Source organism: Helicoverpa zea, chromosome 19, assembly GCF_022581195.2.
Source record: "Helicoverpa zea isolate HzStark_Cry1AcR chromosome 19, ilHelZeax1.1, whole genome shotgun sequence".
Classification (NCBI taxonomy): domain Eukaryota; kingdom Metazoa; phylum Arthropoda; class Insecta; order Lepidoptera; family Noctuidae; genus Helicoverpa; species Helicoverpa zea.
The window spans coordinates 9758394-9786261 of NC_061470.1; the positions used below are offsets into that span (position 1 = coordinate 9758394).

Below are 27868 nucleotides of genomic sequence, written 5' to 3' on the forward strand. Positions count from 1 at the left end.
ATGGCCAAATTTTCATAGTAAAAGCATTTTAATTGTCACTTTATCCTCATTTGTCTTTGCGATTCTACATGATCTTCGCATGCTTTTACTGTATGTATCAATACATACAAATTGTAATACTATATTATTTTTAAAAAGAGTAACCATGGAGTTTCTTGCCCGTTCTTCTCCATAGGAAGCTACTTTTGGAATGGGCAACTAGAATCAAACTTAGTTATAATTTTGACGTTCATAAGTGCTTGTAAAGGCCTAAATGAAATAAATGATTTGACTTGACTTGACTTGACTTGAAAAAAACCCAGAATCGACAGCAATGAAATGCTTACCAATAGGTTCATTATGATAGACCTTTGATGGTGCCAAAAACTCCAGCCTGAAATCCATGGGGTATAGGAGCTATATCATATTTTCACAAAAATAGGTCGTTGAATTTATATTGATTTTAAAGATCATTTACATCAAGGAACATAAAAAAAAATCTATGTACACTAAGATATACTAGCCAACAGTAATATCCCCATAGTTACTGAGATTGCCTGGTGATTAAAAGGTATTATATTTAACCACTCCAAACACGAAAGCACCGACCTTACATACTTGGAGAGGTTTCGCAGTTATATGCAAACTTCACAACTGGCTATAAAACGTCTTTTTAAAAATTGTCTTTGAAAATCGCGCCATGTGACATTGTCAAATGTAACAAATGACTTATTTAGCGATGCAAAACGGTCCAATCATGAGTCTGCATTCAACTTCTAATGAACATGAAACAGTAAAAGTAAACTTTTCTGTGAACTAAAATCATGATCGAAAAAACGTTATAAAAAAAGAACCCCATGGTTTTTAGATGATATGAAATACTTTTTTTAATCCTTACATTATACTGAATCCAATCGTACATATGAAGTTTCTGTCGACTCTGGGTGTTTTTTTGGCCATCTCCTTTGGTACTTAAACACACGTAACACTACATTTTACGTAATTTTGGTTTTGAGTCTTAAATAAAAAATAATTAAAATTTCGCGCTCGCTTCGCTCGCGTAGTATTCAGAAACTGTATGCGCTAAATTTTACATCTGTCAACAAACAAACGTTAAGTACGTTTGGGCTAAATTTTACGTAATTTTTGTTTTAAATCCGGTAAAAATTTCGCGCTCACTTCGCTCGCGTATTCAAAAACGATATGCCCTTATTTTTGCATCTGTCAACAAACAAAAAGTTAAGTACGTTTGGGCAAAATTTTACGTAATTTTATAGTTTAAAGTATATTTATACAGTTTAAAGTAGCCCCGCTTTTTAAATTATTTCAATTCCATATATACTTATAGGTACCTACTTCGCTAGCCTGCGTTACCGCGGCTCTGGAACATAAAAGGCCTTCGACGGAACACGACGGTTTTTAGTCAGTAAGAGTCTGACACTCCCTCACCGCTGCTAACCCACAGCGGGAAGGGTCATTTGATGATTTTTAACGTCGATACAAAAAAAAAACCCTTTTTTTGAAGTCGGTTAAAAATGACAAACGGCCAGTAACACTTGTTAAAAAAAAACACGGGAAGGGGCGGCAAAATCGACAACTGCCTCGGGCGGCAGATACCCACGCTACGCCACTGTATTTACTTAGCTGTATTCCTCAATTTGGTTACCGGGTCATATGAAGCGTTATCTCTGGTAAGTCTGGTTATTTTTCAGTAGTTTTCTATCATTATCAATGTTAAAATTAAATTAGGTGTGCTAGGTATATCAATTACATTATAGGAAAACAGCAATATCGGAGTTATTTAGGTACCTATCTGCAATTTATCAAAAGCGGTTCAGAAATTGCTACGCACTACAGCGGCGGACTAACTCACACAGTAGAAAACAGCGTGCTCGTCACCTTTGGTAGAAATGCTAAATAGGAAACTTTATTTAATTGTGAAAATTGTGTTTAAGTAAAAGTTTCTTTGCTCTTGATTAATAAATTAAGCTCTCAAAACTTTAGACATTATGGAGGGTAAGAAACTCTTGGGAACAACTGTTAATTTCAATTACATTCATTATGAAACAAACAACAACAATTATGTTATTTTTCCCTTTGAGATACCTGTTTACTTAAAACATGGTAGGTAAAGGGTAAGCCGGTCTTTTAAGTTAGTCACAAGTCTGACCATCTTTCTCAATGCACCTGAGGGGTCATTTGATCACTTCTCACAAAAGTGTGACTTTTCACCACTTCTAAAGTTCATCATTAACATTTCCGATACTATGAGGTCCTATCTTGATATGACTATAGAGGTAGTAGTACCTTATGTGTTCCTTAAAGGCTAGTACTTAATGGGTGGTCAGAAGTCCTAAAATCCCAAGACCATTCTTACCAAGGTGTTACAGGTTGCCCAGACAGGAGATCAGAACCTGCATACTCAGCTGCTCCAATTAGGACTGGAAGTCCTCCCGAACATAGTTTGGGAAAACGCCAAAGCTAGCCGTTTTTTTTTGTAATCATGCTATTATAAGGACGAATTCGCGGAAGAAATAACAGTGACATAATAATAAAGTATATGATCTGTATGTACTTATATAAGCACTTTTAATTCTATTACGACCTTGGATTTTGCGACTTGACAACTCCACAGCCGTGACTGGCAGGATACTGATTACAAACTTACATTTGCGTTTCAAACCTCCTTCGTGATACAAAAACGTAGCAAATTGAACCTTATTGCGAAGAAATAAGGTCTATGAAAAGAGAAGGGATTTTTTAATTTCTTTATAAAGTTGTTAAAAGTTCTTGTCGTGATTAAGGTCCTATGTAGGTAGGTGTACAATAACGTATCAAGAATCTATTTATTAATAATAGTTATTAATATTCAATTAAAAGATTGATTAAATCATTGGATGACGAATAATAGTCGTAAGTACTTATGTATATCTATTGTTATTATTTAATAGACTAAATAATGTTTATTGGTTCAATATAAATAATAGTACAAATTATTACAATAATAGCGCTGTAACGACAGTTATTGTGTTTAAATTGCTGCAATTTATCGCTTAATTTGCATGAACAAATAACTTGAGTTGATTATAAATGGTTAATTTAGTCTTTCTTACCATATTAGATCTGACCATTACTTTTTAGTTTTTGGATATTATATTAAAAAAAACTGTGAGAAAATGAAATAGAAAGGACAACTACGATATGTAGATGCAGAGCTATATTATGTCGTCTTCACTTCTTACATAAATTATTTACTAGAGACACCTATGAAAGAAGCGTTATAATAATTAGGACATTCCAATTAACTAAATTCTATGATCGTATATCTATCGCAAACTAGACTTTTACCTAAACAACGCCATTCAATCACTCCTCTACTTTTACAGTTGAATAATTGAGGTTCTTAAAGTTTTCAACTTTACATTTGATTGAAAACCACCGTATAAATAATTGAAGTAAGTAGTTCATCGCCACGGCTCCTTTATTTTGTAATCAATGTAAACTGCTCTTTGATTGAATGACTATTTAAACCAATTGGCTGCGGCATACCTTCACAGTCCCCGCAAACTGCAAACTTTTAGTCGACCGATAGTTTGTTTGGGCTCATAAATGTGTATGAAGATTAATGGTGGTAGTAAAGATCAGGTATTCAGCTAGAGTCAGACCGACTGAAAACTTTGATTGTTTTTTTTTTATGTGAAGTCATCAAATGACCCCTCCCGCTGTGGGTTAGCAGCGTAAGGGAGTATCAGTCTATTACTGACTAAAACCATCATTTTCCTTCTTAAGCCCGTTAAGTACCACCACCGCGGTAACTCTTTCGAACAATCCTGCAGCCCCGGCAGGTCTTAACTCTTATAGGCCCAGCTGGGGTTTACTGACTGTCCTTGAGGACCGCGTGGAACAACGCCCGCCGTCGAAATTGCTGATCATCGAGTCAACTATTGGCCAACGGTTTAGTCTTCAGTGTGTGGAAGCGCTTAATATATGCCATTAAATGCCCAATGTTGCTGTGTCCTAACAGGACCCAACATAAATTGTCCTTAGCTATAAGCCTACTGTAATATCTTGTCAAAAAATTAGTGGAACGCAAATAAATGATATGAATAATATTAAAGTAATACATACCACAATGTCTGATAGAGGCAGCGAGGCACAGCAGAATGATTCTGGGCTGAGCAATCACGTGCCAGATGGTCACTTGAGGCATTTTCTTGCCGGCTGATTCGAGGGAACTGTCGCCGGCTTTGTTGGTGCCTGAATGAAAACAAATGATTATGTACATGTAAAGATAAAAAGCTTCATTTAAGTGTCTAGTAACATGACCAATGTTGTATGAAAGTACCTATGGGATTGAATTGTTCATCTTGTTACTGCTATGAATCAAAATGAGGAACCAATAATTGGGTTAGCGCCCAAATAAATAGGTAAGATTTCACATTTCTTGATTATCGAGTTTACAGTGCCAATTACAATGATCAAATTAATTTGGAGAACTAAGAAAAATTAAGAAAGGTGTTATACAATGGCGATGGTGAAACTACTATCAAACTTCGTTATTGACTGCAAGTATTACGTGATTGAATAGGTCTTCAACCCTACCTTCTTCTCCAATAGTAGTTCTGGAAGGCTCCCGAAGAGTGAGGAAGGTGAACAGAGTGATGACCAGCCCAACGATACCGGCTCCGTAGTAGCACACTCGCCAGCTCTGTGAAAAAAAATTATCGTCATCATCAGCTAGTGACAGTTCCTAATTCCTAAGCTATGGGAGAGGCATGCCTTTGATGACAATTGGACTAAATAGACTAGGATTGTTTTGGAGTAAATACAGGATATTTTGAGAATTATGATAGAAGTAGATATTTATATTCTTCAGCTTCAGCTGTTATTTTGACAATCTCGAACGGTATTTTTTGGTTCAGATTGTTACAGTATAAACACAGTATCAACTAAAGTCTTTGCCATATTTACATACTTATTTTGGGCCTATTAAAACTGACGACATCCTTAACTAAATTAAACAAAGATGAAAACAGGATAAAACTCACCAATCCCCAAGCATTAACCTCAGGTATATACCTTCCCACAGGGAAAGCAATACCGTAACCCCCGTAAATTCCCCAGTTGAAGATCGAAAGCGCCAAAGCCCTCTGTTTCTCAGGGAACAAGTCTGTTAAGATGCCCGTAGCTAGGGGGTTGCACCCGGACTCTCCTGCAGCCATTATCATACGAAGGACGACGAGGTGCCAGTACTCCTTGACAGTTCCCATAAGCAAGATGGCGATGACGAAGACTAGGGTGCAGAATGATAGGATTCGCGCTCTGTTGAATCTGTAAGGAGATTTTGAATTAGATTCTTCTGTGCCAGCCTTTTTTGTAGCTGATTATAAGGATAATAGGTCTTCTAAGCTAAGTGAATACTTTTACTTTTCAGATTTCTATGGATGGCCTAGTGGTTAAAGTACCGACGTACTTTACACATGCGAGTGTGCGGATTCAATACCAGGTCAGGCAAGTACTTCTTTTAGTTAAGTACCTATATGTAATTTCTAAGTTGGTATAGTGTTGGAGTGTTGGACACAAACGATTGACTAAAGATGAACGGAAACATCTTGTGGAAACTTTCAAGTCTGAAATCTCCAAACTGCCTTGAACAAGCGTAGTGACTAAGGCAACCATTGAGAAGAGGCCTGTACCCAACAGTCGGACATAGCTGATGATCATGATCATCATCTTCCTGCCCTGCCCCTGTCCCATCTTTGCTTGAAAAGCATTTTTTATTTTGCAAAAATTCATATTGAATTTGGGTAATATATATTTAAAACTTACTTGTCAGCGACCACGCCCAGTATAACTCCGACGACAGTGAAGACTGCCATGAAGGCGGGTCCAGCTAACACCTGGTAGTCTATGCCCAGGCCGTTGTAGCCCCACTCGCAGTACCGCGTCCCGTTCAGAGTGAGGGTCTCGCATCTGTTGGAAAAATGAGGTTGTTTATGTTTGCTTATGGTAGTAAAGGTTGAGTGATGGGAGGCAAGGTATTTTTGATGTTGAAGATTGGTTTGGACCGTAGTATTTTTGAGGGGGCTTAAAAAGATTCTTTCAATTATCCTACTTTCTCTCGCTTTTGGAATGGCTCCAGCTAGCCTATTAGATAACTGGTGTTGGTTCGTTTTTGGACTGAAAACATAATTGAGTCCCTTCGCAAATTAAGTATGTGTCAGTGTGTATGTAAGCTTCACAGCAATGATATCAAACTTTAGGTTTACCACCCATGTTTTTCAATTCCACATTCAAAAAGTTGTAAGCCTTATTTTCAGGAGGTATCATTAAGTGCTTTAAAAAAATGAATCTGAATCCTTTGTATTTCTTTTCTACCTTTATATTCACGTTTATTAAATAAAAAAAGAATGAACACAGTCATAAACTGGCTAACAATTCATTCCTTTGTCGTTCCTTTTTTAATTCCAAGTTCCACAGCATGGAAGAATTTATGAACGGGATTATAATACACCTTTTATTCACGCGAGTAAGCAGCTTATAATCTAGGACTTACGATGATTTATGCTCAATATAAACAGCAGTAGGTATATGCCCTTTGATTTACGGGGTCTAATAATGGTAATAATATAAGCAGATAAATTATAGGCGATTTAGTTTCAATAATATAAGACTTGGATATTAGCGAATATGTTGTACTACACGCCTGTGTAGCCAAGTAGGTACTTAACAGCAAAAAATAAACAAGAGTTACAAGATGACTTTTTAAAATAAATTATACACGAAAACTGTAATGGCAGGGAAAGGGGATGACCAAAGTGGCCATGAATGGACTCTGTAAAAGACGATATGGCTGGAAAGAAGTTTACTTATTAGCAGACAAAGGAGTATGGAAGAAGAAGACATGCTGCACCGACGGCAAAATTGACAGGATGATAATGACTAGAATTTAATGAACTGCAAAGGTGCAAAATAATTTTTACTGTTAACATTCTAGGTAAGGAAGATAATTTAGATAGTGAAAAGGGACATTTGAATATCAACGTATAGAATTACAATTAAGCAGTGTCTAAGAAAATGGGAGAACATTGTTAATTCCGCTTAGATGTAAATTATACAATTAATGTTTAGAATTCAATTAGATTTTGATGATTACGGATCAAGTGCCAGGTGTCCAATGTTAAAACGTTTTACTTTGAGATTTTCTCGTAAAATCACTTTATTCAAGGCTGAAATCAGAATAGACTTGGAATCTGCAAAAGCTTTTGCGACGGAGCAATGGAAGCACACGTGGTACAGATTTCACTCAAGTTTCAAACTACATATATATGTTACAGCCAAAGTAATAAGTCTGAATATTATATACATATACTATCTAGCTATTATTTGTAATATCTACTCAATTTGGATAAAGTGATAATTGACACAGAATTAATCACATTAACTAGAAATTTTATATAATATCTCCATAGACTTGGATAATGTAATAAAACAAGTAGGTAAACATTATTATTTCATGTTAACTACGGTTCTGGTTGCTGACCTTAATATAATTTGAAAAAGGCCATTTAGCCCAGTGCAGGGTACGCCATAATAGTAGCGAAAAGTTCTTTGAGGTGTGGCTCGGGCCACTATACGGACGGCCCGGAGGACACGGTGAACCTCACAGTCCTGGTGTAACCTGCCTGGGAAGGGCTACGCCGTGTCCTCGTCGAGGCAATAGGCAGCGGCGACCTCTTGTGCCCGGTCCTGGTTCAAGCCATGGTCCGGGGTGAGAGGTAATAGGATGCCTTCGTCTCATGCAGACGCTAGAGAAGTTAACACCTCTCATCCCAGCTGCTGCCATGGACGTGGAAGGCTCCGGGGCGCCCCGGGTGTCGAGTGATGTCTCCCGGCCATCGCAGGCGTGGGTCAGTGGGCGGCGAGTTTCGGGTGGCTCATCGTCCTTCCGTCTCTTAGAAGACACGGGCCCGTCTCGGCAGCGCGCGTTGTTTCACGCGCTCCTCGAAGAGAATCAGCAAACTCCATTGGGTTTAAGTCACTATATAACAGTCTGACGCTCCTTCACGCTGCTAACCCACAGCGGGAGGAATCATTTGATGATTTAACATAAAAAAGTCGACAATAACTTAAACCGTTTTTAAGAATTAGTCAGTAGTAAGTTGGTTATACCATATTTATTACTTTGGCTAACTTTGACCAGCTATTATGAATAATATCCAGATAAAGTGATTAATTTATCATATTTTCAGGTCAATTTGGGTATTGTACATAATGACCAGTGATTATGAATAATATCGATTTAATCACTATGGCTGTAACATATACTTTGGGTATAACATAGAAGAAAAATATCTTAATTCGATATTTTACAGCCATGTAAGTGTCTAGTTCATTCACCGCAGCTTCTATAATATGAAAGGTACTAAAGTGTTATTCCGACGAACGATTTAATGCGTTCATTTAATGGTTCTGGTAATCCTATGTTTCGTTTCAACTTTTAAGGTAAACGTATTTTTTTTATGAAGAGAAAAGTAGATAGAATAAACACCATTGTACTTATTCAACAATGATACCCCATGGTAAGACTGATTCTCAGACTTTCTGGCTTTTTGACTACTCGAAACGTTCGCCAGATGTTCGAATGGCAACCTGATCCCAACATTTTAATGTGCCTTCCGAAATTCGGAGGAACTTGGCACTGCACTCGTACTTTTGATATATTAAAGACGTAAAACGCTCGTCTGCAACTAACCTTAACTCAAATTTATGGTGCAAGTTATCAAAACAGTATGAATTTAATATGGCGCGGGTGCGGTCTAGCCAACTTGTTAATATAACTAGTTAACTTGTTTAACTTTATTGGCCTCCTGCAATATGCAAGTGCATAGCGGTACGAAGTGCATTCAGTATTTATTTTAAGTTAGCTAGATACAATGTTTTAGGGTTAACACTATGTAGCTTGATAGCTTTTGTCAATGACTTTATCTGCGCTTTCGGCACGTGGATAAATTGTTAATATATTTTCTGAGGCTCTACTGTAGGTATCCAACGTATTTAAAATATAAACTTAAAGGACAGAGACAAAGACAGACACTAAGCAGATAGGTAGATATGTAAGGATTAGTCGGCAATGCCCAGGAAAGACTTTGTAAGTTTGTACCTAATAGCTATTGTTTTGATTTTGAAGAACCACCTTGCTAGCAGTGTCTATATCTTACTTTATCTATCCTATTTAATTGCTTCACAACAAAAACTGACATTAAAAGTGCCCGAGGGTTTTAATTGAAATAAGTGATATGACTTTGACTGTGTTACTATTTTGTGGTCACATTTAATGTAACTAGGTATTTACAAGATAGCACGATACAGATTTTAATGGAGCTCTCGATTCCTATTGAGCTAAAATAATACAGTCTCTTTGCTACGTTTTAGACTTAACATGATTGTAATTAATGTGTGGTTATCGTAGATAAAACTTGGATGTAAGGAAAGATAGGGTATACGACCCGATAGGGTACCAAGTTCCTCAAGCCAAAAGTAAGGAATATATTCTAGTTTTTAAACGGTTTTATTTAGCTTACCCCGTTTGTTTTATTTATTCATTCTTGGGTCAAATTTAGTAATTCAAATTTCACCCTCTTCCTGTCAACCGATTAATCTGAAATTTTGTATACACCTTTAATTCCGATGACAATACAATATAGTAATATCAATAACATTGTAAATCCAATATGGCCGCCGGCACAAAATGGCGGATAACGTAGATTTTATCAATCCCATCAATATGGGTATCAAATGAAAGGGCTCAACAAGCAGAATACAATATACTATAAAAAATTGAAATCCAAGATGGCGGCCGCTACAAAATGGCGGATAACGTAGGTTTTATCAATCCCATCAATATGGTATCAAATGAAAGTTCTCAACCAGTAGAATACAATGTACTATATAAAATTAAAATCCAAGATGGCGGCCTCTACAAAATGGCGGATAACTTAGGTTTTATAAATCCCATCAACATGGGTATCAAATAAAAGGACTCAACAAGTAGAATACAATTTACTATAAAAAATGAAATCCAAGATGGCGGCCGCTACAAAATGGCGGATAACGTAGGTTTTATCAATCTCATCAACATGGGTATCAAATGAAAGGTCTCAACAAGTAGAATACAATTTACTATGCAAAATTGAAATCTAAGATGGCCGCCGCTACCAAATGGCTGATAACAATTTTTTATCAATCCCACCAATACGGGTATCAAATGAAAGGGCTTCACAAGTAGAAAACTGTCAGTAACTCCAGCGGGGCCCAACAGGGCCAAGGCCTGCCTGGGCTGCGAGATTGTTCGAAAGAGTTACCGCGGCCCTGGTACATAAAAGGCCTACGACGGAACAAAACGGTTTCTAGTCAAGAGTCTGACACTCCCTCACCGCTGCTGACCCACAGCAGGAGAGGTCATGTGATGATTTTTGGGGTTGTTAAAAAAAAAAGTATCTGGAAGGGCTATGTATTGAGGAATTAGATTGTAATAAATTGTCAGGTAAGAGACCGTGTAATAATGATACACTAAATGAATTAGATAGAATGAGGAATATTCGGTACGCATTTTCATTAAATACTAAAAACTAGAAAATAAAAAATCGGTAAAAAAACTTTTAAGTTAAACGGTTTTATCTTATGTGCACTGAAAACTAGAAAATAAAAAAATAGTTACTTACCTGTCAACCTACGTAGGTGGTCCCGGTCATATTAAACTAAAATAAAAACGTGGGGCCCCTGTGAAATCCTACCTATGGCAAAGCATATCTTTATACTTTGGTAGATCATGAGCTCGGCGTTCGCTGGTGAAGCCGCTACGGCTGATTATTGATTGTCAAAATCTCCAGTTACGATTATAGTAAGTCGATGCAATCCACACCTATTATACCTCTAGAAGAAAGTACTACAGCAATAGTTAATGGGCCCCACGTTTTTATTTTAGTTTAATATGACCGGGACCACCTACGTAGGTTGACAGGTAAGTAACTATTTTTTTATTTTCTAGTTTTCAGTGCACATAAGATAAAACCGTTTAACTTAAAAGTTTTTTTACCGATTTTTTTCTTCATTAGGTTATCTCCGAGGTTTATAAAATAATGCCATTATTATCTTCTCTATTCTCCAAGATTTTATAAAAAAAACAATAGGTGCCACTCTGATTTAATTTACAATCCAAAAAAATGTATCGCGTGATTGTGTTAGTAAGTATTATCCAACAGATCACAAAAAATGCTGGAATTTATTGAACATACTGCGCGTTTTTGTAGCAATTATTTTGTAATGAGAAAAACTTGTTGTTTCTATGCCCGATTTATTAAATATTAGTTTTGTCATTAAAATCTTATGTGGTACTGCTTCAGGCAGTAGGTTAAAAAAGTACCTGATCACCTTTATTTATTTATATTCACGAATAGCCGTTTTCCGGCAGTTTCACCAGCGTGTCGTGGAAACTTGTTCGCGGTAAGAGCTTTCGGAAAAGAGTTGACTCATAAACTACAAAAGAAAAAAAACTATAGCCTTATTTTGACCTCGCTGACACTACAACTTATTCACGTTTCTTGGATAACAACACACAATTATCAAATACGCAGAAAACTCAATCGTGCAAAATTCGCGAGCCGAATACCTACCACAAAACCAAAAGCCATCTAATTTTGAAAAAAACATTTGCAAAGTCACGATTCACCAATAAAAATGGCGGCAAATCCCAGAAAAAAGGTAACAACAGGAGCAATAGAGTGACAAATAGATCCTGATTGTATATACCATAGTGTTTTGTACGATAACATTTTTTTAATTTCCGCGTAGCAGCAAAAAGTTGCGTAGTGGACTTAATAGTTCCTTTTTATTATTATAATAAGAACCTAGGTAGCCTAGCCTTGTTATTGTGTACTAGTATTATTATGTAGTAGCTAGATTATTTATGTAATGCGAAATTGAAGGTTGTCATTAAAGTTTTCCGGCATGAATGAGTAAAGCTTTCGTTCTTAAGTTGTGCTAGCAAGTTTGTGTCGTGACTTTTTAATTTGTCGAAGTAGGTGTTTGATTTTGATTTCAATATATAGCATTTTTTGTAGTTTTTTTTTTTACTTATTAAAAGAATTTTTTTAATATAAGAATTAAGATACGTTTTTCAAGTTTCAGTTCATTAATATAACAGCTTCGGAATATCATTATTATCTGTACGTTTAGATCATTAATTTTTAATTGTCTATACCTTTTCTGTCCATTTTAATAGCATTTATATTTAACCACGCTTATTTTTAATCATGTGTTAATGTTGCCATTCATAGACAGATAATAACATAATAGGTATATTATTACCAACTAGAAAAAAACTTAAGTACCTATTGTCCACTATCATATTTAATAAAAACAATATACTTGGGTAAATAGGAACTTGTTTAATTAAAATTTATTGCTTAAACGTTTCCTGATTATTAATACTGAGGTAAAATACCTTGGCCTTGGTATAGAGTGACCATAAACTATGGTGGGTGGCTCATGGCTCATATATTATTGGCATTTGTCTATTGGTCTATAATTATGAGTTCCGATTTGCCTATGTAATTGGTTGGTCACTCGGTTATCGTATGATTGTCGTTAATGTATTCGATTTATGTTTATCGATTGTCGATTGGTTGATCGATCGCTTATCTTTGTTTTATTTATGGTGGCGAAAATAATGTATTTTGTACCTATTTGTTAAACTAACTACATATTCATGAAAACTAATTTTAACGGAACTAAGGTACTAGAAACTCATTAAGTACGCTAAAAATTTAAGATGATAAAATTATTTTGTGGCTACAAGTTTATTCTGCATACACCTACATCACATCGTATAAACTAAGTACTGTAGTAGTATGTACGAGTATGTAGTAGTATGTGTAGAGTATGGTGAAAAACTATTATCTGAATCTTTAACACTCTCTCTACTTTCTTTATATTTATATTTTTGTCTCCCATCCAACTATCCTTAAATATGTGTATGTATTGTTTATTTTATACTTGTATATGTTATGGACCAAGTAATAAATTGGGCAGTATACATAATGCCCGGTCATTATGAAAAATGCCCAATATGAGAGTGCAATTTGATAATAATTATTTAAATAATCAAATTGACCGGGCACTATACATATTGCCCGTGACCGTTTGGGCAAAGTAGTACAAACATATTTAATTTCAATTTTTTTTATTGTTATTGCCATTTAATTTAAAATAAACTAAGTATCAAACGCTATGCTAGGACAAGTAGTCCAATTAGGCAGGTCCAACTTTGAGAAAGAGGTCAACCGCCGAATCCAAATCGGCTGGACAGAGTTCGGGAAACTACGCAATGTCTTTTCGTCCGACATGAGGTATGTGCCTCAAGACGAAAGTCTTCAACCAATGTGTGCTACCAGTGATGACTTACGGCACCGAAACGTGGTCTCTCACTATCGGCCTCATCTCAAAGCTCAAAGTCGCTCAACGAGCTATGGAGAGGGCTATGCTCGGTGTTCCTCTACGTGATCGAATCCGAAATGAGGAGATCCGTAGACGAACTAAAGTCACCGATATAGCCCACCGGATTAGCAAGTTGAAGTGGCAATGGGCAGGCCATATTGCTCGCAGAGCAGATGGCCGTTGGGGTCGTAAAGTGAGAGAGTGGAGACCACGGACTAGCAAGCGCAGCGTAGGACGTCCACCAACGAGGTGGACAGACGACCTTATAAAGGTCGCCGGAAGACGGTGGATGCAGGTCGTCTCCAACAGGTATCTGTGGAGATCTAAGGGGGAGGCCTATGTTCAGCAGTGGACGTCCTATGCCTGAGATGATGAAATATCAAACCACTTAAATAATCAGCCTAATGATTTGGATTAATTATGAAGGACTTCTGCCTTAAAAATTTACTAGTTTTTGCATTTAAAAGTTAAGGAAAGTCATATTAAAAATATAACAAAAAATATTATTAAAAAAAACAAAAATTTTACAACAAATCTTTGTTTTATAGAAATTACTTAATATTACAAAACAAAATAAACTAAAGTTTAAGCAATAGACTTATTATTTGGCATAATTAATATCTTCTCTTAATAAAAGTCAAATGAAAATATCACCGCGTAAAATATAGCTTTTTTATCAAATTGCCCAACTGTCATGTAGCAATATAATAATGCCCGTGCAATGTGATAAATAATGAAGTTAAGATAGTTATTAATCATGTGGCCCGATAAAGCTAGACATTATTCATAATGCTCGGGCATTATTTATAATGCCCGAATTAATCACATGGTCCATAACATATATAACTATTTAATCATTATTTGTACGCCTACTACCCTAATCTATCTATTTAAAATCGACTCCATCCAAAGGTTGTCTGTAAGAGATTGCTCTTGAGCGATAAGACCGCCTGTTGTACTCACACGTATTTGTTTGTAATGTCCTTGTCTATGTTTCTTTGGTGTACAATAAAGAATATTCTATTCTATTCTATGTACCTATAACCCACCAAATTCTTAAGTACTTATAATTTGCCTCGAATGAATTAGTATCCAAAATATTGGGTACTTCCATAATTTGCGGCCTACGCTCACTACACCCACAATTACTTAAACCCATTATTTTCAAATAATTGCACAATTAGTGGTATTGGGTTATAATAAAATAAGTTGCATTCATTCTTCGATCAATTCAAAGAAAAGGTTCATGGAAATATTTGCTTGGGATTTCCCTGGAATCTGTTGCCATATAAAACCAAGCTTAAAAACGTGCTCAAGTATTATTTTGTTCTTGTATCTTAAGTGGTTTGTTTTCCTACAGTTTTAGGTACCTACTCATTTAGTTCGCGACGTGTAAGACCTTAAAAAGTACTTAAATAGTTTGTTTTGATTTGAAAAATACAAACATTGGGTGTTTCTTCGACAACGCTGCCATAAAGAAACAACATACATATAGAAATAATAATATACATACAGTTTCCATTGTCAGCTAAAACGAAAAGTATTCAACCTTTTTTTGCTTTCCTTTTTTTCAATAGACTCACTGGTCCTTCGATCCGAGTCATGGTTCTTTAATTACAAACACGGATCGCGATCATATAACAAACATTGTTCTAAAAATACATCAAAAAGGTTTCCCTCTTTTAATGAACACTGTTTGTACTCATAAAAGTATCATATAGAACATATTAAATTAAAAATTTGGTTCATACGTTCGTATAAAACGACGTGTATAGTGAGTAGAGAATTCGCTTGGCTATGGTTTGAAGCTTTTTGCTGGCAGGACTAGCCACGCCTCTGGCTGCCAAATTACAGTCATTTGACTACATTATCCTTTAGTTTATGTGGACTTGTTTCAAAGGATTTATTTTAAAGTTGGTTTTTAGAGTAGGTACTGTAGAGATGTAGTACTGAAGTAGATTAGAAGTAGGTTTTATTAATTGTAATTGATACTGGCCGGACAATGATATAAATAGAAATAGAATAGTTTTTATATATTGAAGTGTGTGACTTCACCCCCGAGTCAGCGAAATAAACGCAAAGTTAAAGTTATTATTGAATGTTTTAATTTAATATCCTGAAGATCCCCGGTTCCTAGCGCACCACGAGCTACAATTTGGTGGAGGCGCCGACACCAAAGCCCCAGTATAATTTTCAGGTCATTACCGCGAAAAAGTCGCGTGGTGACACGACGTCGAAGACGGGAAGGAGAGCCTGGAAGATTAACCCTGGGCACTGATTCTAATGAAATATTGGAATACGGAGAAAAAGAGCTAAGTGGAATTTATTTATTTAATGTAGGAAAATGTCCAAAGATATTCAGTTTTTCTCCGGAGTCGATGACATATCAGTCGACGACTTTCTTTTCGAATTTCGCATCATTGCTGCGATAAATAAATGGAAAGAAAACGATTTTGCACTACTACTAGGTGCATATTTGCAAGGTCCCGCTCTTGCATTTTACAAATATAATTACGTCGATGGGATCGAATATAAGGCCATATGCGACAAATTAAGGGCAGAATTCCCTGATAATGTAAATTATGTAGAAAAATTCTACAACGCTCGACAGGAGCAAGAAGAAGAATTGTTGTCATATTATTATCGTCTGTGTGGCTTACAGACAAAAGCGAATATTGTAGACGACAATATTTTTATAAAAACATATTTAAAAGGGCTTATTTCTAAATACAAAGCCATATTAAGCTCACAGCTCTTTGCATCAAAATATGAGCTGCGTGATACACTTTTCCAAATGAGAGATTTATTTGGAGAAGTACAGAGAAATTTTATCAATTTGCCTGTGGTTCCACCAATGATTGATGATAGGAAATACTCTATGAAATATAAAAGAAGTACTCCGTGTGCACCTAGTAATACACAATTAATTTCTAGCATGACGAAAGAAGTGTAGCCGAGCAAAGACATGAAGATGAGAGAGAAGGAGATGGAACAACACGATGAGGAGCAGAACGTGGAGCCGGTGGAATTCCATGCGATTGGATTGGAAGTAGAACATAAGTCTGGTGAGACCGGTCCATTTATTAATATTCTGATTGCTCAACAGGAGTTCAGGGCGTTAGTGGACACAGGAGCTTCGATTTCTTGTGTATCTGAGGAGTTTGCAACAAAACTCAACATTCAAAGCATCAAAGAGAGCACGAAGCATTCTGCTACTACAGTTTCTGGTGCTGATTTAACAATCTTAGGAGAAGTATCGTTAAATTTATTGATAGATTCTTGTTTATTTAGGCATAAATTTCTAATTATAAAAAATATTCGCCAAAATATAATTTTAGGAAGAGATTTTCTTTCCAAAAATAATTGTATTATAGATTTTTCCAAAAATAATTTAATTTTAAAAACGAGGTTCATTGCAAAATTTATTAAAACTGACATTGTCGGAAAAGATAGATTAGTGTCAAATATGCTGACAGATAAGGGTCACCATGGTGACAAAAATAATGACAAAATGACATTTGACATTGATAACGAAATAAAGAAAATTAATTATATTTATTTTCGAAATAAAATAAAAGCAAAGTATAATCGGAATAAAGCTTTGCGAAAGCGACATAAACGTGTTGTTTCGAAATCTAGGAAGACTTTCACGTCATCAAAGGTATTAAATAATAAGAAGTTAATTGGTGCTTTTTATTGTTATGGGGAAAATGTTAAGAAAAATAATGAATACCATTATTTTTATCCTTCAGGGGGGAGGATAGACACGCAGAACAAAAAACAGATACAACTGCGTAATATGAACAATAATTTAGGGTTTCTAAATAAACAAAATGTAAATAAATTTAAATATAGGAAACGTTGTGATTGATTTATAGTTTTTATAATACGTATTTTATAATTACATGTTACCTGGAACGAGTGGTACGAGCATTGCCGGTGAAGGGATAAGTAGGTAAAGTTCTGATAGGTTTAGGCAGGTAACATTTATATGATTGTCCGCCTAAAGCTGCGCTTTTGAGATAAAGTTCAACTTTATCCTAAGGGCGTAGCTGATGTAGAGATGTAGTACTGAAGTAGATTAGAAGTAGGTTTTATTAATTGTAATTGATACTGGCCGGACAATGATATAAATAGAAATAGAATAGTTTTTATATATTGAAGTGTGTGACTTCACCCCCGAGTCAGCGAAATAAACGCAAAGTTAAAGTTATTATTGAATGTTTTAATTTAATATCCTGAAGATCCCCGGTTCCTAGCGCACCACGAGCTACAGTACCTATAGCAGTCGTTGAGTATTACATAACGTGATACTTTGGGGTCTAAAAAAAGGGACTAGATATAATACGAGAAAGATAGGTTTCAAATCAGATAGGTAACATTAAAATTATTCATCTAGATTTAGAAGACTTTAAAAAAACTGACATAGAGCAAAATATTTCACCACATCCGCTAATTGGCGATTAAAAGTACCAATTACTGCCAATTAAAACTGACTAGCAAATCAATCAATCATTCATAGACATCCTCAACCAATGATTACGAAACGATGAAGTTTTTATTAGATATGTTTTACCATATATTACGAACTCGTTTTGTTTTGTGGCATCATTTGCTACAACACATTATGTCATCGTATTGAAATATTATATCGGAAGACACGAGTTCTAACATATAATATGTAGTTTAGTAATAAAACTCATCGAGTTTTGTAGTACCTACTTATGTATTTGCATTCAATATGTCATAGAATACTTGTGATGTAGATAAGTACTTTATTTAATATGTATTTCTTATTAAAGCAATATGCAATCTTGTTCTTATCGAATTAAATGTTTAATAATGAGCTGAAGTCGGGATTTCTGGCTCTTGTGCTTAGTTTATGTTTTTGCAGAAATTAGGGTGCAATGGGGAATAATGTATTACCATTTAGGAATAAATAAATTATTGTTGGGATTTCCACAGTGACACCGTTAAACTGTAGAACAATATTTTTTAAGTAGTCTTAACCCTAGCCTGCTTTTACGATATAAATCTTCGTGTCGTGGTACTACGTTTAAAAAATCATGCCCATTACTAAAGGTGTATAAATAGAAGTCTAATATCAATGTTAATTGAAATAATTAACTGAAATGCTTGTCACGCTATCTGATACATACTTATCTTAACACAGCTGTGTAATTGAGATCAATTGACTAAAATAAGAACTCTTTATGAGACCGATCGCAGTGAGAGCGTGCTCATACTACAAACTTTTAGTCGGCCGACTGTCAATCCGTTGGTAGGAAAAAAATATTTTTTGTAGAAAATCGTAAATTCAATCAAAGTTTTTAGTCGGTCAGATACCGAACAAATATCTGATCGTTGTTACGTGTGTATTTCCGTTCATCTTCATACTGATTTATGAGCCCAAAGCAACTGTCAGTCGACTAAAAGTTTTTAGTCTGTTTCGCTAAAAGATGATGTAAGCGCATATAATGATCGCATGCGCAATTCTGAATCATAAAATGAAAAAGGAAGATGCATTTAATTGTGCACAATTATTATTGGTATGAATGAGAGGAATGGTTTCTTGAATTGATTGCAAGTCTTTGCAATACTTAGTTGCAATGAAATGTGGACAGTTTTTTAAGGTGTATATTCTTTTGATTGACCTATCTTAAATGGAACCCTTTTCTATTTAATAAGTACCTATAAAGTCAGGTTGGGATAAAGCATATAATATGAACTTAGTGGATCAGTGAACTTGATGATTATGCAGTCCTTGTAAAAGTCCGAATCGACTTCGATAAATTATGGCATCTGTTTCGATAGTAAATATAACCTTTCAGACAATTTACGAATAAACCAGAGGAGGGAACTACATATGTAAGTACCGATCTTCATTTGTCGGACACGATTGATATTTTAAAATGGTTTGAATAATTTAAAACTCGCTTGTCTTGACCTATTTCGTCGATTTAAATATTTAATTTTCAAGTCCGAGTACGCCATTGATTGAATCAAGTTTATCGTATCACGTTTTTTTCTGTGAAATAGTTTAATAATTAGTTATATTGATATGACAGGCACGTATGCAAAAAATATCGTAACTAATGGAATTAATTATCATAATTTAGTTTTTTCCTCAACATGCCAAAGCAAAGTTGATGGAAAATTTAATCTTGAGGTAGGTCCATTTGTAGGATGTTGAAATGATTTTCAAAATACTGTTACTAGTATATTAGACTCTTAAGACTTTATAGAAACAAGATAACTTTTATTGGAATTTAGTGAGGTGTTAAATTTTGAGTATTGGTCGCAGACAAAAGAGTATGGAAGGAAAAGACATACTGCGTCGACGCTAAATAAAATTGGGGAAAGGGCAGAAGCATGATGATGGTCATACTTAATTCAGTAAGTAGTAGCTGATAAAACTGCCAATGGTGGTTATTACTATACTAGGTAAATTAATAAATAACGTAGAAACAAATTACCTAATGAGTTCTAAGATCTTACTCTGATTGTGTATGCAAGTACACAGATGTACTAGTTTCCTGACCACCTGGCCGTAACAGTTTGTCATACTATTAATATTCCGCTCAAAGATCTAATGAGCGACCTTCGTAATTATAACAACATACTTTGTGACTCAAATAATTTAAATTAAATATTATTTAATACGATAATGCACGATGTTCTAGATTTACGACCACTTTTAACTTCCTTAACACTAATTTATAATTTTAAATATTTGTTTTGCAACATAACATTGTAAGTAATTAAATATGAGTCTGGTTTGATTCCAGGTCACGCAAGTACCAATGCAATTTTAAAGTTTGTATGAACTTTCTAAGTAAATCTTCCAATGGCTGATTAGAAGGTGAATCAAAACCATCTCGAGGAAACCTGGACTATATAGTCTGAAATCACCAACCCGCATTGAGCAAGCGTGGTGATTAACGCTCAATCTTTCTCTGTGCGAAAGGAGGCTTGTGCCCAGCAGTGTGACGATAAAAAGGCTGATGATGATGAATCAGATATTTGTAACGCGTTTCCCCTACCTCCCCTTCAAGTATCAATTAAGTTAAAAGTGTAATTAATAGAAGTGATAGACTAGAGGCTCATATATAAAAGGACCAAGAATTGGTATGAAAGGACCAGATACGTTCCTTTTAAGATATATCTCTATTGAGCGCTTTAATTAGCTGGCTTTAATGTCATATTGATAAAAGATATCTGAGTCTCAATCTTGTAGATTATTATCAAAATGAACGTTGAATGCTTGGATTTTCTTGCTGATTTTCTTAACGTATTTGGTAAATTGTTTATACTCTTCTAAGAAATTATGATGCCTTGTTAATGACAATTTAGAGTAACCGCGCAGACTGCAGACTGAAGAGTCGACCGACAGTTGATCCAATGGTTGGCAATTTTTTTTAAAGAAAATCTTTATGCCAATCACACATTTCAGTCAGTCTGATACCGGCTACATACCATTCCTCTCTATACTGATTAATGAACCTAAACAAACTATCCGCCGACTAAAAGTTTGTAGTGTGCGGAAACTCAACTGGACGATTTTTTTTCACGTTGGTGATAATTTTCAGGAGTTTTGTTGTAGTTTTTTTGCATGCCCCTATAATGTGATGTACTTAATAAATAAAAGAAGCCACTTACATTTCACTAGAGTTGACCTTCTCGCAGACAACGGGCAGGTCAACTAGATGGACGTCAGTCAGGTTCAGCATACACGACTTGTCTCCGTAGTGGAGATCGTCTGCTGTCACTTTTGATGTTGTACCTGAGGAAAAGAGGATGTTTAAATTATCTAATAAAAAATGTTGGTTATCGACCTTATCTATAGAATAGTAGATAGATCGCCAATTGTGAAACCAAATATGAAATAATATATGTAGGTCAGTTGAGTGACTTTTCCATGTTGGAGTAAATAGGTATAGTAAGTTCAACTCAGTCTTGCGCGCGGCCTTATGTGTGGGTAACCCTTGTACATATACAGTGACTTTGTGTGCGTGAGAAGAGGTACAGTCGGATACAAATACAGTTATTTAGGGGTACGTTACGGCGGTTTAAAGAAAAACAGTTATTACGTAATTTAATGTTTATTTATTTATACCTAATGATTCTGAATCGCTACTTGAAAAATCATACCTATGATGTATTTTGCATTTTTAGTCCACACTTTTATTTATTGTCCTCGTACCCCGAGCTAGAAAATATGTAAGGAGTATTTAATTCATCTTAGATATTTCACCTCATTTATTTCTTAGATACTGTCAATGTCAATTTGAAAAAACGTATGAGAAAATAATGAAAAACTGTAAAATGTAATAATAAAAAGCTTTGAATGTTGTTTCATTTTTTGAAACGTTACCTGACTCCTTAAACATTTTCTCCGTGAAGAACTAGACATTTTTGTAAACGACTGTACCCAAAACAAAAAGCGATAAGAACACGTCATGCTCGGACGACGTCACTGTCACACGAACGAAAGTTGTATATTTACAAGCCGACGCACACATAGGGCCGCGCGCAAATCTGAGTTGAACTATCTATACCTATGTGCTGCGTGTATATATAATGTGTTTTGTTACTGTTGATCATAAAACATTAAAATATCGCGGGTTGTGTCTTGTTTAATACTCATGGGACACTACAGGCCACTATTGTGTCCGTTTTTTGGATTCATACCATTGTTTAATAGTCGCTGCCTCCGGGCCTCTAGAATGACAGTTTTTTGGGTTCACACACATATGAACGTATTTGTCACGTATGTTCAATTTATCAGACGGTAGTGGGTTTCTAAATCTATGGGTAGTTCAAATATTTCAAAATTCAAACCATCTGTCGATGTTAACTGCATATCACGAAATCATCAAATGATGCGACCATGGATGTTAACGCGTAATATTTTTATATTAGGTACGAATTTACATAAATTAATAAATACATAATTATATCTTCTTTAACTGAATATAATATTATAATCTCGTCGAATCGTGATCATAACATTAATATTCCAGTTTATATGAGTACATAGAGTATCTTCCCACGTTATAATTTACTACAGAGCGCGCATAAATAACTATAATGGGTTTTATTGAGTATCCTTTTCATTGAGATTGTTTATTTCTATTGATTTACATGTTGTATTCTGTAGATTCACTCGAATTTAAAAGGTAGGTTAGGCACATCACGCACATTTTTATTTAGACAGTCGTTTGTTTATTCATTTCTCTTTTTCCAACTAAATTGCGGTCGAGTCTAGTACCCAAAATGTAGATGATTATAAATATATTATACTGATCGACTTCAGGCAGCCTGACCTACTAGTGCTACATTATTTCTATCAGGATAAAAAAATGTGTGTGTCTTTAAAAATATCCTCCACTATTTCTCTATGTATTAATATTGATACGAAAAATATTACCAACTTCTAAATCAAAATGTCCTACTTCCTTTTCAACATGAATTTATGGTTCGAATTCTATTCGAATAAAATCAGAACCATGATACAATTTACCTACTACATATTAACGTATCTGTACATGTAGTACGTACTATTTTATATCACAAAATTGTTATTGGCAGATCAATTGTATCATTAATTAAGCAATGAAGAATGATATCGCTAGTAGGAAGCTCTGTTCGGACGCGCGAGTGAGCGTTCCAGTCCAATTGTGCAATGTCTGAATTGAGAAATCAATGGCTTTGTCAGATAATGGGATAGTAAGAGAGAAGTTGATATGTTAATTTACCCCACATAAAATGAAATAATAATGATGTTTATGTGCTTTGATATTTTAAACGTATGTGCAATTCCAGTGTTCGAATTATTTAATGCAAAATCAGGCATTGATTCGAATCCGCTGCACATCGCTAGTTTATTTCTCGATTATATTTTACGTATGTAAATGTATATACTTAAATACCTATGTACTCTTTGTGAAAAGAAAATCTTTCCGTTTGCATAAATCTTCTGCTTCTTTCGTTCATATATAAAAATGAGGTTTTGTTTAGCAGAAAGAATTATGTCTAAACTGGACTCTTTGGTATTAAATATTGCAGAGGCAAAATAGCAGGTGCTCTTTCTCACGATTTAAGAGAACACGAAACAGCTTTTGATCTATAGCAGGGTTCCGGACTTTCGTGGTACAAAATAAAAGGGAATAAATTATACCATTTTTAACCAATGTTTTTATTTTTATATCCCTTAGTCAGCTAATAATATTTATTTTTTTGATTTCTAAATATGACGGAATTTATTTTTGACCATTTTTTTTATTGAACTTTATTATTTCAGCTTATTTATGGAGATACTTTCTTAGTTCCAATAACTGAATAATGGTGAAGGAAAACATTTTAAGGGTCTTGGAAGTTACTGTCTGGAACTGCCAAAAAAGCGAGACCGGTAATCCTTCTCTATATGAGATGAGGCCTTTGAGACAATAATCTAGCTTTCGTACGATAGAAGCAGCTAGAGGATGTTGCATCAATAAAAATACGAGTAGGGTAAACTGGGTACGGTTGTGCCACGGTAGTGACAGTCGCAATTGTAACGAAACTATACGTAATACGGGGGAGGGTGTGAGGGAGAAAGACGTGGCTCACAAGCCTAAACACGTTCCCCAATATTGCGTTAGCCGGCGCAGGACGTTGACGTAAGCAGGAGCCCACATTGCTTTTCAACAATCAAAAGTAAGTATTTTTGTTCGATTTCTTTTCCTAATTACTGTTATTTTTATACATAAAGATTATCTTGTTATTTTTTTCTTTAAAAGTTGAACATTAACATTTAATTACAAGTGATTTCTTTTTACGTAAAGTATTTGGCAAAATCATGGCGATTTTTTGTTTTCAAAATGATGCGTTGGGTACGGTTGTGACGAATATCTATACATATAATAAATCTCATATTATTATTTTTTGCTTTTAGATGTCCAGAATACGTTTGTGGAAGACCGAAAGAGTCGGGACACCTCGGAACATGTCGGGACACCTTTTCACACACGGTCGGTTAGCCCCATGGTAAGTTATTAATTAACTTGTGTTATGGGTGCTAACACAACTGATAAACTACATATAGCTACATATATACATATTGATAAATACATATTGTAACACCCAGACCACGGCCAACAAGCATGCTCATCACACAAATGTCGACCGAGCCGGGAATCGAACCCGGGACCTCAGGTTCGGCGGTCGGGCATGGTGACCATTGCGCCATCGAGGTCGTCAAAAGTCAAGAGTGCAGTGTGATATCAAAAAATATAAAGATGCCGATGAAGAAGTGAAGCAAGGGATTTCGTATGTGTAGCTCAAGCTACAAGCCTTTCTACAGCTACAAGTTTTAACACAGTAAATGTTTTTTGTTGATTGTTAAAATTATGTTTGTAAGCTTATTATGTTAAACATTTCTACAATAAAAGATATTATAGACCATTTTGATATATGTTTATGCATGTCACAACCGCCCTTGGTATGTGGCCGGTTGTGACACTTTCCCATTTTTTTTAAAATCGATCTTATGGGTAAACCATAGTATTAAGGAGCAATATATTAGTGTTTTTACGTACACAAATGTCTAAATTTCGATACAAGTTCATTTTTTGCGAGCTAATTAGTAAAATAACAAAATTATTGGTGATCAAACGAAAATTGGCACAACTGTACCCAATCTACCCTACCTATAACATTTACACAACTTCCCTCTTGCTTAAATACTTGTTCCATGTGAACTAGGCCGTAGGTTTTGTCAATGACACTGACTTTGGACGGCCTCGATAATGACTTGTCATACAGATAATTAAACTATATTGATCAATTCGCAACGCGATTTTTTGTACACATCGACAAATAAGCATATCTATTAAATTCTTATTTTTAGTAGGTAAGCCTTAAAATGTTTTTTTTTGCTAAGGCAACTATTGCGTAATGTTAGTATGTCGGTTGAAATATTTGGATTGGTGCGATTAAAATGATTTAATGATTGATATATTAAGGCGACGAATTGGTCAACAATAATTCCATAACCGGCACGCGCATCTAAGGCGCCAAAAGGGGTCGGAGCGTCTGAGCGGGGCGAGGATAACAATACGCGCGCTAGCTTATAACTAAAAGTCGTAAGCGACAAAATGGTTTTGTAATTTTATTATTTAGAAATGATAATTTGATAAAAATTCCTTCTACAATTTTAAAGAGTATGCATATACTCAACTACTAAAAAAGTTAAGAGGCTTAAATCAGTCCCGTTTGCCCATAATATGTGAATCTCTTTTTAAAAAGAGGTATGTTTGATATATTTTTCTCTGTTATAAAAGTTACCTAATCATGTTTCTACGTCTAACAAAATAAGGTTTATATCATGAACTTTCAGGTAACCAAGTTGTATTTTGATCCGTTTTGTATTTACTGAGAAAAATTTAGATCCTTGGTGCCAAAAATTCCAATTCGTCCTCTTAAAAGGCTGTGTAGGATTATTTTATTAATAGTGAAGATTTTAAGGATGGTGAACTTTGTATCTATGAACATAATTATTATTGTATGTGCGATTTTTATACGAATAGGTATCTACCTACCACGTGTTTATAGATCTATGTATGCGTTGTGTTCTTATTATGAACACTACTACATCATCATCCTCCGAGACTTTTTCCCAACTATGTTGGGATCGGCTTCCAGTCTAACCGGATGTAGCTGAGTACCAGTGCTTTACGAGGAGCGACTATGAACACTATAGATAATGCGAAAAATCCATATGTTAGCGTTTTCAATATTTTACACATCGGCAAAATTACGTGAGTCTTTCGAGGTTGTTTTATTTATAACTTCGTGAGAATGTATAGATAGAGTTTACTTGATTTTAGAGTTTCTTGAACAAATCACAATTCCATGCACTCATTTGAATGATCGTCCTAAATACAAACAAACTTGTACTCCGCACTGACATTTAAATAAGTGACAGTCTGAAGGCTAGGTCAGTGGGGCACTCACATCAGGTCCAATACAAAGTATTTATAACTGTTCATGAATAAGTAAAGGGACGTCTCTAGTACTTTCAAGTTTGAAACAAAAGTTAAACAATAACATGATGAAGAAACAACAATGAAAGTGTGATAAGATTATGGAAAGTTCTGGAATGCGAAATTCACATATTTGAGTCGCATTGTATATAACGGCCCTTACGAGAAAGTACGAAAAACATGTCGTGGAATGCACTCTCTTTTTACGAACACAAAATCTTTACCCACATAATCAAAATGATGTTTGCTAACCCTTTCTTCGGTTTTATTCCAAGGACTTAGCTCAGGTAATGCAATTTGAGAAACCCACCTCGGTCAAACGGGTTTTTGAGTGGGAACCAAGGCTACATAAACTGTAGGAGTGGAATCCAGAAAGATTGAATGACGTCTTGTGAAACATTGCAGGCATTCGATAAGACTCCTCGAAATTATGATCGCCTAATACCAGTGGACTAAAAAGGACTCATGAAAAAAAACCCCCGACCCAAAAAAAGTACGCAATTATTATGACAAAAGGTTAAAAACGCTAAACCCTATAAAAAGCAAAAAATAACTTTTAACACTTCGTAAGTACCAACTAAAGCATGTCAGACTAAACTAAATTTTGTCGTGTCGGGGGACCGCTCTAATTATTTAATTAAGATTCGTGTTTTTTTATATACGAATGTTGTAATTAGGTAGGTACCTATCATTTGATTTATGTAAGTATTTTTGAAGGTAAAAAGCGGTCCCCCGACACGTCAAAATTTAGTTTAGTCTGACATGCTTTAGTTGGTACTTACGAAGTGTTAAAAGTTATTTTTTGCTTTTTATAGGGTTTAGCGTTTTTAACCTTTTGTCATAATAATTGCGTACTTTTTTTGGGTCGGGGGTTTTTTTAAATTTATAATTTAATTTTATTTCATGCTTTTTGAAGGAGCTACTTAATTTTTCCTTCATTTAATTTATTTTATTTTAAGATGGGGTAGCTATATGTCATCTCGGCCAAAGGAAGCTGTTTAACAATCCTCATGACAAACTGGCTCTGGGAGAATTGCACAGATTGAGAAACAATAAAGATTAACCTTTGGTGATCCAGGGTTATATACCATTCCAGGGTTTCATCCGCCACATCCCATTTCCAGCATCAGGTTCTCGTCAATTAGAAACATGAAGAGAACCAGTCAAGACAAATTCAACGAGCCCAAACTCGATGGGTTTACTAAAAAGCAGTTCAGGGTTACGTCTCCTATCTTCGTGTCCTAACAGCAGACCAGCTTAGTGGTTCCAGAAGACATTAGTATTTCAAATTTCAGATCCCACATATGCTTGCAAGTAAACTGAGCGTGTAACATTCCTATCACACCTAACAAACAAGCTGATGACCT

The 27868-nt window shown here is 35.2% G+C and overlaps 1 protein-coding gene across 1 annotated transcript in view; it reads right to left on the bottom strand.

The window, feature by feature from the left end:
- The window catches only part of LOC124639407 (probable glucarate transporter), a 68982-nt gene that overhangs the window by 12045 nt on the left and 29069 nt on the right, over nucleotides 1–27868 (bottom strand). Inside the window, exons 3-7 of the mRNA XM_047176754.1 lie at nucleotides 21136–21259; nucleotides 5809–5952; nucleotides 5028–5310; nucleotides 4582–4687; nucleotides 4108–4236 (exon numbers count right to left, since the gene is read on the bottom strand). Coding sequence (XP_047032710.1) covers nucleotides 4108–4236; nucleotides 4582–4687; nucleotides 5028–5310; nucleotides 5809–5952; nucleotides 21136–21259 — 786 coding nt within the window. The remainder of the gene's footprint in view (nucleotides 1–4107; nucleotides 4237–4581; nucleotides 4688–5027; nucleotides 5311–5808; nucleotides 5953–21135; nucleotides 21260–27868) is intronic.